Here is a 12,101-nt window from a genome sequence, read left to right as displayed (position 1 = left end):
GCAAGAGACCGTGAGGTTGGGAGAAGGCGGCAAGTGAGAGGAACCCTGGTAACTCCGAGTGCACCCTCATCCTCTAGCGACCGCAAAGCAAGGCCCTCCCCGGGGTCTGTGCAAGAGCTCTGACACATACCTCCCTAGAGAACCAGTGTTCGGGTGTCTGACTCACGGGAGGCATCAGCAAGCTCACATAAAAACAATCTTGCCCTTTCTTTTCTTTTCTTTTCTTTTTTTTTTTTTTTTTTTTAGATTTTATGTATTTATTTGGCAGAGAGATACAGAGAGAGAACAAGCAGGCAGAGAGGCAGGCAGAGGGAGAGGGAGAAGCAGGCTCCCCGCCGAGCAGGTAACTCGATGCGGGGCTGGATCCCCAGGACCCTGGGATTATGACCTGAGCCGAAGGCAGCCGCTTAACCGACTGAGCCATCCAGGCGCCCTTTACCCTTTCTTTTCTACATATCCATCAAGGGCAACTCTGAAAAATCTAGATGCAAACTTTGACGGAGGAGGAAGAGGAGCAAAAACGTGACCATTCTTCCTTCCCAGTTTAGGTAGTGAGGGTCAGGCTGGCTCTGTAGTTGTGGGAACCACTTTGAAATGGATATGGCATTGACTTTGATTTAGACTGGACTTGAATTTTTATATCTGAAATTGAATCTTAATTACTGGCATGGGACTGTTGTTTCAACAAAATGCAGCTGAAGAGCTGTGGTTATCTGTCTAATAACCCCTGAAGGCATAGGAGTGGGAGATTTTATAGAGCATGGATGAAAGAAATAATTGGAGGAAAAAAAATAAATGTTTTAAATCAGTATGCTGTTAAGACTGCTCCATATACTGGTTTTAGAAAGAAGTAATGAGGTAATTGATAAAACACTTAAGACAGTATGTGGCACATAGTTAGAGTTCAAGAAATGTTAGCTGCTTTCATAGTTCTTGTTGTTACCTGAAGGGAAAATATCAAATTTCAGTGTGATCCAAAATGGGAAGGACTGCATTGAATAGTAACAATGGAAAATTACAAAAGCAAAGACCAAAGAGCCATGTGTCAGGCATCACATAATAAACATTCTGAACTTGAATAGAAGATTCTTTCACAGTTCCTTTAATTTTAGGATCCTATTATTCTAAGTGTGAATTATTTTTCTATATAAGAAAAAAATCTGTGTTTTTCCCTAAATTAAAGAGACAATCCAATTCTTCTTACTTTTTTTTAATTTAAAGAAATGTAGATTATTATTTTTTATTCCCTAAGAGCATCCACTATTAAATCAGTATCATTTATCCTTTTGGTTTGGAGTATTAGCTGCCTTTATCAAATGCAAATCATAAAAACTTGGCTGTCAGTATTCATTCTCTGATGGCTCATTCTTCAGCTTTGAAAATGGTACTGACATAAAATGAGTGAACCGTCACTATAGTACAGCTAATACTGTCTGGCAAGGGACTGAGATTTTATGTAACAGTAACTTCCTTTCCTTTGTACTAACTTATTTTGAATTTTTGCATAGAGGCTATTTCAACAAACAGATCAGAGGATAAGCAAAGTATTTCACTTTTTTAGGCAACTGTCATTGTGAGAAATGAAAAATTTTCTGTGTCCTGACTCAGAGAACAAAGCATTTCATTCCAAACTTGAGGGAGAGTAGTTCCATACTTACGTCTTGATTGGTCATCTCCCAGTAGGGTCTCTCCCCATAAGACACAACCTCCCACATCACGATTCCATAGCTCCAGACATCACTGGCAGAGGTAAACTTTCGGAAAGCTATAGCTTCTGGGGCAGTCCATCTGATTGGAATTTTGCCTCCCTAAAATTGAAAAAGAATAAAAGAATTCCCACATACTTCAAATGAATCTCAGGATATTGCTGCCTCACTGGAAAGATCTAGAAAGAGATGTAGCATTTTTAAGTGAATCTCTGACAGCATGCAGTCTCCTTTTCACATATCTCAGCCCGTAAGCACTTGTAGACTGACTACTAATTGCCTGTCCGGAAGGTTTCTGGTTTAAATTCTGTTTGACTACTGGGACACATACAGGACCCACATCTCAATTACAGTATCACGATGGCAGCTCGAAGAGGGGAAAGTGGGCAGTCCAGCAAATCAATAAGGTATGCTCATGACTTTCTAACAGAGAGTAAAGGACTCAAATTCCCAGGGCTTTTTTTTTTTTTTTCTTTAACATAGGAATTATAAATGGGAAGTCTTGATTGCTGAATGCAACCCTGGAAGGTTCAACAGTTAATAAGACAAGCGTGAAAATCAGATATAGTTATATTTTCCCCCATCACTGTGCAATTTCTTTTAGACTTGACTTCCCTTATTTCCTGCCAGTATATTTTTGTGTTTGTTCTGTTACAGACTGTTTTTGTTTTCACCTAAGAGATAGGTCTCTCATTAAATTTAACCATATTAAAAATTATGGAAATTAGATTGCGGGAGAAAAACAGGATATTATCAAGTTTGGAGTTTTTTACATGGTAAAAAAAATTGGTTTGGTAGGTTTCCACTTAGTTCACAAAATAAACACTTTTATATCCTGCAGGCAACCCCAGGAAACCAAACATTTCATCCACAGGCAAAAATATATTTAAGGGGGAAAGGCATAGGCTTTGAATATTTTCTTGTAAAAACGATTAAGATTAACCTATGCCTTCCCATTTTGCAGAGAGAGTATAATTTAATTCATACATTAGAAGAAGTGGAACTTAAGTTGTTCTTTATGAACCAAAGTTTCAAGACATGAGGAAATAAAAGTTTGATGTAATGCTTGAAGTTGCTCTGTGAGCTGGGGTTAATTTGAACTATTCAAACTATGTTTAAATTATTTGTCCCTTATATATATGGTAACACCACTTTAAGAAGACTTTCCTGATACATACTTTTGTTAATTAAATATTCACAGGTAAGTTCACATCATTAGGTAAGGCTATGTGTCATTATGATATCTGTAACATATTATCACTATTTTTCTTAAAAGTGTAGTTTGTTGATTACTTCAAACTTCAGCCTAGAATTTTTCTTCTGGTCCTCTGACCACCATATCCGACGTCACCATTATCTGAAGTTCCCTTATCTTCTCATCTCTCAGTATAAGGATTTTCCACAAACTGCTGTCATGGCTCATTTCAGAGGAGTAAGTCTTGAAGATCTCGGGAAGTCTGCCTCACGTCTCCTCTTTTTCCCCCCTCCCCAGCATGATACATTGACACAGACCTTGACAAATCTATTTTATGCATTTAACTAAGACATCAACCAGTCATACTGGGAATGGATTTTTCTATACCCTCCTTCTTGCTTAGGCTAAGTTTATTAAGTGTAACTCTAATCCCAAGAGAATTCTTAATTAAAGTTTCATTTAAGGCAAATAATGACAATGATAATTAGGTCTAGAAGAAGAAGGATATCCCATCAATTAATTTATTGATTTATTAAGCTAACCATTAGAAGGCTTTGTTTGCTTATATGTTACTCTTGATTTTCAGTATAGCACAGTCCCTAAACATCTATGAGTCACAAAGCAACACTGAAAAAAAAAAAAAGCCTTATAATCTATGAAAAGTTTGTTAGACCATGAGTAGAAGTCTTTTTTTAAATTGAATTAAATAAGCAAATGTGAATATATCTATCTGAAGAATGTGAGATGCCAGAAGTGTTCTTCTGTATTGAAACAAAAGTAAACCAAATCTTATAGTGAAAAAGATACAGTGATAAATATTTCTAGCTTCACAAGGAGTTGGAACATTAAGGATATCTAACTTCATATTATCTTGACATTGAAAAGATTTAGAATTAAACAAATACAGTGTCTCATAAGGGATTCACACTCAAAAGGTGCAATAGATAGACTGCTCAGAAAATTCTGCTGTACCAATACCCACAGTTTTCCACAGAAAGAATTGTCGGATACATACCATATCGATTCAGGAAACAATTATTTTGCTGGAAAAGGATGTTGATTTATGCTAATTATGACAACATGAGTTAGTGACGAATTTTCCATAGATGTGGGCTTAACAGTTAATATAGCATGTCAGGCAAGTAATTAGGCATTAAAATACCTCCAGTAAGTCAAAACTTTTTGAAGGAATAGTTCTTTTATTTCCTATCATGTGAGTCCTTAAAAGGTAAGTTTACATATTTCTGTATTTGTTTTATAAATGAAGACACTATAGTGCAGAGAGTTTAAGTTACCCAATAATGTTATACATGTTTATATATTCATATATATATATAATATTAATTGTTTTTAATATAGGAGAGTCTCTCTTTAACTTTCTTTTTTACATTTAAAACTCTCAATAATTTTTATGTTGTTGTATTAACTTTGAACTCAAAGATTTTGTTTTCAGTATCTGTAGGAAAATAAAAATGAATTATTGTGCCCCATACAGTGAATCTTTATTTGTTTAATATATAAATTTGCTGATATCCAACAAGTAGAATTATGTGGGTTTTTTTTATCTTCCCTTCCCCTCATCCCTTTCTCTCTCTGTCTTCCTATGTAAGAGGAATGTCCTTTTAGCTATTTCCTTTAAAAATCTTTAAAAATTAAATGTCTCTTGTCTAGTGTTTCAGAAATGCATTCTGTTAGATCTTACCCTCGTGGTGTAGGCTGCCTCAGGATCATCTTCCAGCACCCTGGAAAGTCCAAAGTCAGACACTTTGCACACAAGGTTACTGTTGATTAAGATGTTTCTGGCAGCAAGGTCTCTATGCACGTAGCCCATGTCAGAAAGGTACTTCATTCCTGCAGCGATGCCTCTCAGCATGCCAACAAGCTGAATCACAGTGAATTGCCCGTCGTTTTTCTATTAAAATGATGTAGAAATATTAATCCAGCAACAACAATCACTGGGGGAAAATTTGAAAGGATCTGTCTTCAAGCCCCAAATTAATACTCTCACCAACTTCATATGCAATTTGTATCTGAGGGAGAATGGAAAAAGTTATGAAATATATCGTTAACTTTGTAACATGAATCAGTCCTCTGCTTGGTCAAAGCCGATCAAGGCTTTGAAAGCCCTTGTCAAAAATCTGTTAGTTGCCCTAACTGGCATTGTAACTCCTTTATTCTCATTCAACAGAAGAGTATGTTCATCACTCCAACCTAGTGCCTGCCTTAGATGAACACTGTACCTTTTTTGAGGAGCTGTGAGATAAGCTAGCTGGATGGGCATACTGGGGTAAAAAAGAAGTGACCGGAGGAGATAAAAGAGGTTATTCAGGAGTACATGGGAGGAAGAGGATGGAGCGCAATGACCAGGACGACGTTAGTGTTTCTTGGCAGCTTGCTGTCTTTGTCAAGGGCACTGGACTTAGCGCAGACACACACAGCATAAGACCCAACTAATGATTATTTTGAACTATAGGAATGATATGGCCTTAGGAGACCAGAGAACTTGAAGATATGTATAAGAAATTCGGTAACAGAATCTGGCAGAGGCTGGAGATCAGAAGAAAACTTGGCCTTGTCAGTAGACTGCTGTCATCAATGCCCAGGCCCCTGGAATAATCCTCAGAGAAACCATTGTCCTATCACCTCACCTAATCAATAGTAGAAGTCGCCACATGAAATGTGAAGAAGTAACAGGCTATGGGTTTAATCAGGCCTGCAAATATGTTACATTTTCTGGCACAAGCCATTTAGTAATACAGGGAGTTACCAACAATTAAAATTTGGACACTTGCACATAAAAAGAATCTTTTCCTGCAACCCAGAAGATCTGACAGCATTAGTGATATTGTCTATTACTACCTGACCATTCCTCTTGTACCAGGAGTGGCTGACTCTCAGACAGGTTATGAGCCTATCGGACCCCTTCATCAAGACAGATGATTTGCATGGACCTTTTAGACATTTTTTCCTCGCTCTGCCTGATACTATATACTCTGAGAAAGTTAGGTACTTGTAAAAAAGCTTCTTTTTTTCCCCCTTTCCTTTTCTTTCCTTCTGTCCTTCTTTTCTTTGTTTTTCCCCCCTTCCTTTATTCCCTCTTTCTTTCATTTTTTTGGAGGCAAATTAACAAACAAATAAAACTGTAGGGACATACGATTTAGATTTGTTTAAGTTTCTGAAAAGGACAATTTATAAACCAAAGTTTATTTTTTTGAAGTATATTCTCACTCCAGATATTTCTATCGATTTAAAAGTTCTGCTTTAAAGTGGCTCAATTTCAACTTCAACATCATAGTCAACGTAAAAACAACACTTCGAATAAGTAAATGTATTTCAAACCTACCTTTAAAAATGTATCTAAAGATCCATTTTCCATGTACTCTGTCACTATCATCACTGGTTTGCCTGAAAAGAAACAGTGGTATGAACTGCGCCTTTTGATTTTCCATACTTATCTAGAAAAGTTTACTAGAAGGTTTTATTTTTGTCCAAACTGCATATATTCTTTTAAAAAGTGTTCTTTTCTAGTAGCAGGTAAATTCACGATATGATGGTAACTTACTGTAATGGGTGACGCCAGTGAGAAGAAAGTATCAGAAGAATAATAACATTGACATTTAAGATATAATAATACATAATTTTCAATATTAAAATCAATTTATGTCAATGAGTTTAAGGATGCATTTTATTTTTTTATTTTTTTAAAGATTTTATTCATTTATTTGAGAGAGAGAATGAGATAGAGAGAGCATGAGGGGGGTAGGGTCAGAGGGAGAAGCCTACTCCCCGCTGAGCAGGGAGCCGGATGCGGGACTCGATCCCGGGACTCCAGGATCATGACCTGAGCCGAAGGCAGTCGCTTAACCAACTGAGCCACCCTGGCGCCCCAGGATGCATTTTATTTTAATAGCGGTAATGGTATAATGTACCAAATAATATCCAGCAAAGCACTGTGAATGCATTATCTTTCCCACAATTCTGAACAAAAACTCCTGTCCCTCTGGACTGCACTACTTATGAATATATGTTGTATTTTCCTAACTTTCTTTCTATATTCCTGTAACTCCTTTCCTCATGATTACCTCCCTTTTCCTTCTCTGTCACACACATCCAAATGTTTTCATTCTTTATAACTCTGTTCTAATTCCTCTTGCTGTCTGAAAACTTCTCTTGCAATCATTGTTTCCTCCCCCTTTCATGGCTGATGCAGAAGTGCAAGCTAGAGCTTATTAGCTGGACAGACTCCAGAGTCACACTGCCTGGCTTTGAATCCCATGTTACATAAAATTTGTATTAATTTAAAGTATTTTGAGGTAAGTAAAAAGAGACCTTATGTCAGAAAAATCTATCTCATCGGTCTGTTTATAAACTTCATGTATTAGGAGGGGAAACAATGCTCATGCAATCAGGAATGCATTATAATTAATGTAATGGCATTCTCCAGAAGGACATCTGTATTTTTCTTAAGAAGTGATTAATTCAAGTCATAGAATTAGAACCTGCATATGTATTCATACAACGCTATCTAGAAGTGCAAATAAAGCTATAGAAAGTTAGACAATTACATGCAAAAAAGTAATAACTAGGAAGAAAAAAAGCTTTTTATCTAAAGATCAAGATCACTTGAAACTTACTATTTCAAATAAAAAGATAAGACTGTCTAATTTCTTACTCAGATAATTACCTTTTTAAAAAATACTTCAGAAGGAATATTCTTTTAATAGAATGTGATGAGTATATTACAAAGCCAGACACATTTCTTTCCTCCTCTTTAATGTTTATAAAAGTAATTTTAAAAGTTTGTCTGAAGTGTTTGTAAAAGTAATTTTTAAAAGTTTGTCTGAAATAATTCATTAGGCATATTTGTAGATGCCTACATTAGGTGAAACACCACAGGTGCAGAGAATGAGCAGTGGAGATAGGGATGTCATTTGATCTGAACCTTGAAGGCTTCAGGGGTATTACTTATGTAATAAAAGATGACAGATATCCCAGGAAAAAGGGGCAGCATGTGCCAAGGTATCTGGTCATGAAAGAACCCGTCAAGTTCAACTATGGCTAGAGCCCTGGATTTTCACTTTGTCAATCCAGAAGTGATAGGAGATGAGTTGGGAAATACTTTTTTTAAAAAACTGGCCCACAATAGTCAAAAAAAAAAAAAAAAAAAGAAAGAAAGAAAATACAATTCATAATGTATTTGTAAATGCCGGTCACAGCACAACAGAAGAAAAGATTATAAATGTTTCTTTTTCTTTAGTATAATTGTAATCTAAGCTCATGAAAGGAAAAATGCTTGTAGTTTAACTTTATTTTAATTATATTGCCACAACTATTTTAATTCAGACAAATTTTAAAATAGACAAAATTCTGTTTGGACCCTTTTGGTCCCATTCTCACATCAAAGAGCCCACTTCAGACTTTCATTAACATTGAAGCCCCTTTTCTTTTCGAAATCCACAGCTAATATCCCATCCCAAGGGTGAAAGCCCAAATACTTGACACCTGCTTTGGCACAGGTGTCTGTGTATCAGAAGTTACACCAGACATAATGCTGGAGTATCCTGGAATGTCCTGTTCTACTAGATATCACCCCTTCATTTGCCTGATTTCAGGAATTCATAAATAACCAGGGATGAAGCTGAGTAAAGGGGACACATGGGTAATCCCGGCACCAGCTTTTTATCAAATACTAATGAAGTGTGAAAATAAATTTTCAGCTAATAGAGCCAAAGGGTATCTACCTGCTAAACATCAGCCCTGATCCAACTAGAAGAAGACCTACATTTTCTGGAATCAGCCTGGGTAGCTCTTTTATTCTGACTTTGACTCCCACTTACAGAAATCCACTGGGAGAACTATCATAGTATAACTGGAATTGGAAGAAGTGATTTCCAGCAGATATCCAGAGAATATAGTCTTAGCTTTCCCTCATTGGAATCCCTCAGCTCATACTATACGGGTAGATGTCTTGTCCATCAAACTGAAACCTGATCCTTGTCTATCATTATCGACTATACCCCAAGTCCTTTATGAATGCAGCACCTTCCCTATAGCTCTACTTACAAAACTTTCAGTTTTCTCCTACTCACCTTTTCTAGAATTTCTTCACTTTTTTCTACCCTTTAATTTGTTGGGCTCTTTTTCTTTTTTACCATTATGGGTCCATGGTAAATATTTAGTACTGCTCACCCAAGGTCTATTGAGTGGAAATTGGATAGAATCCCCATGTAAAAACATCTTTTTCTTTGGTGAGTTTGTTCCTTAAACTCAACCCAAAATTACTAAGCTTAGAAGAAAAAAATTATACTCTAAATTAAAGAATGAACTGATCAGAAGACTCATTGACATTGAATAATATACATTTGGATAGAAAAAAATAAATGACTACTTTTTAGGGAAATGGGCACCTGGCATTTGTTCTATAAGATTTCTTAGATTTCATCACCTAGTTTTTAAAAGTCAGATTAATTATTTATGACAGTGTAGGTTGTAATGTCAATAACAAAAAATATTATTTGCAAAGTATGATAGGGGAACTAAAATACTTCTCACATTTTAGAAAATGGGAGAAAAGCAATTAAAATGAATGTTTGCAAACAAGCATGATCTTTTGTTGACAAGAATAAGACATTTCAGAACCCATTTGATTATTTTTCATGCTTGAGTCATTTTAATGCTAATTATATTTAGTTTGGCTTATGTTTTGTCTCAGGTCCTGCTAGCCTGCAAGAATGACATAGCAATAATTAATGTGGCTTACTCTAACCCTTGTAAATTCAATAAAACTGTATAAATCATTTTCCATTATCCAGCTCGAAATACAAAGAATAGATTTGCCAATAATTTGGAAAGCATATTATCAAAAATCTATATAAAAAGAGCTCATAAAGCAGGTAGAAACATGATTCTAATCACAGAGTAGAGTTTTTGTATTACTTTATATTATTTACCAAAGACCTAGCCCAGGCTGAGTCTAAGTAGTAATAGAAACACATTATTTGTGAAATTCACCAGCCTTATATTTTAATCATTCAGTTTTGGTAATCATAAAAGAGCTACAATTTGTTGATTTATTGGATTTTCACTCTTTATAAGGCACAATGTTATTTTTTAATTTTATTAAGTTCCATAATAGTAGAATTACAAAAGACATTTTTCAGAGAAAGAAAAATGAGGCTTAAAAAGATTCAATATATGACTTAGGTTGATGAGCGCAAATATATAAGAAACAAAGTTGGGAATCAAATTTGTGTCCATCTGACTATAAAGCTGTTTTCCTTTCCTCCACACTATGATACCTATAATTTCAAAATACTTATTTTAAAGTTTAAATTTTATACCAAAATATCACAATTATTTACTCTTTTGTGTTAATACAAGCTTGGTAATCATGGCTATGGCATGACAAACTATCCAACCATTAATGTCAGATCTGGTAGGAATTTAGCTTCTCTCAGTAAATAATATAACCTTACATATGACGATTACTTATATATGTTCTGAGTGTTTTGAAGTATTCTATAGTGAAATAGTCTTGGATTCTATTAATATGAGATATATAAAGTAATAAAATCCATAGAAACAGAAAGTAGAAATGTTATTGTTAGCAGCTGGGGAAGGAAGAGAGGAAGAGTTGCTCTTTAGTGGGCATAAAGATTCAGTTATGCAAGACAAAATAGTTGTGGAGATCAGTTCTACAACATTGTGGTTATAATTAATATTATACTGCACACTTGAAAATGTAAAAGGACAGATATAGTACACGTGAGGTTATTTTACTACAATAAAAATACTGAGTTTGTTTCCTTACTCTGTGATTTTTTGGTGCTAATGTCCATCACAAATCCAAGAGAGAGAATATGCCACCCCTGGTAAAGCAATCTTTTTCCATAAGATATCTCAAAGTTAGGTGAAACTAACTTTGGGGAATGTTGATCTAACCCTTGCTTTTCAGAGCATTGTCCCAACAGTTGGCAGAGCTATCATCCGCTGGGAGCATATTAGAAGTGCATAATCTTAGTGCTCAATCTGATCTATTGAAACAAATTCTGCATTTTAGCAATATCCTTAGAGGCACATACAATTTTGAGAAACAGTAAATTAGGCCACATCACAAAAGTTGCAGCTAAATCTGGGCTTTATTATTTTATTTGCACTGATACTACATGCTTTTCTGAAACCATTAGCTCATCAATAAACACTTGATACCACTTAAGGCTCCACTCAGGGAGCATTTTATTTAGAAGCATCATAATTCACTGGAGAATAATTGTCGCTGGGTTTCTCTTAGAAATATTTTACAAGACTTGTGAATAATTAAAAGTAAGCCTGTACTTATACTTACATATCTACAGTTTTATTTCATGCTGTCATTCTATCTGGGTTATATTCCATTTAGCATACTAACACTTGCAGCTGTTTGAAATTACTTTTATTTTGACCCTAAGGGAAAGTTGAGATAACTCATATATCATGGTTCAATTATTAATGGTTAATGGTCACCCAGAAAATGGAATCTTGTGCTTAGAACAGGGATAGATAATGCTTACTAAGGGACTAAGGAGGGAAGGATAAGGTATGGGACAATTAGAAGGGTACTCATATTTTAATTCCATTATGGTCCTTAGTTGTCGGTTAACACCTTAGGGGAAAATCATTTATAACATTTTATAATTTTAATTTGGGGAAAGATGATAAAGTAAAAAGTCTATATACCTTACCTGAAATAGGAGCATGGAAACACCAAATGTCTCTATAAATAGACTCAAAACATTCTATAATATCCCCTTTTATTTCAGATTGTTTACACTGATAAACTTTTTCGTTAGATGCTCATTTCTCAAATTAGAGATGAGTTTGAATTGTTCTGACATTAGTGAAGGTAGATGATTACTTATGGAGTCAGAAATTATGGACTTTTCAAAGGAGGTGGGGAATCCAAGAATTAAGAAATCTGACAGCTTTCTTTTACTAATAACGAACTTAACCTAAAAAATACAAAGTTTAATTTACTAATTATCAATCTATGAACCAGGAAATTTTGTTTCTATAGTTCTATTTTTTTTGGCTGAGCAAGATTTAGCTTTTATCAGGAAGAACACTTGTAAATAGTTAATAATTATTTTATATACATATTTCTTAAACCTTGTTCTATGCCCTAACAAAAAAAATCAGGTACTGAATTAATGAGCTGGCTTTTA

General features: G+C 35.0%; 1 protein-coding gene across 8 annotated transcripts in view; it reads right to left on the bottom strand.

Annotated features, from left to right (window-relative positions):
• EPHA5 (EPH receptor A5) overlaps positions 1–12,101 on the bottom strand; it is a 343,376-nt gene that overhangs the window by 18,006 nt on the left and 313,269 nt on the right. For all 8 annotated transcript variants that reach the window (XM_028100661.1, XM_028100664.1, XM_028100663.1 and 5 more), the window contains 3 exons: positions 6,245–6,306; positions 4,604–4,813; positions 1,659–1,808 (listed from right to left, as the gene is read on the bottom strand). In XM_028100661.1, the coding sequence (XP_027956462.1) occupies positions 1,659–1,808; positions 4,604–4,813; positions 6,245–6,306 (422 nt within the window). The remainder of the gene's footprint in view (positions 1–1,658; positions 1,809–4,603; positions 4,814–6,244; positions 6,307–12,101) is intronic.

This window comes from Eumetopias jubatus, unplaced genomic scaffold, assembly GCF_037043125.1.
Source record: "Eumetopias jubatus isolate StellerSeaLion01/CBP00866 unplaced genomic scaffold, mEumJub1_p1.0 scaffold_2, whole genome shotgun sequence".
NCBI classification, from domain to species: domain Eukaryota; kingdom Metazoa; phylum Chordata; class Mammalia; order Carnivora; family Otariidae; genus Eumetopias; species Eumetopias jubatus.
Note: the sequence above shows the minus strand (reverse complement) of the source record. Positions and strands in the feature narration are given on the sequence as shown.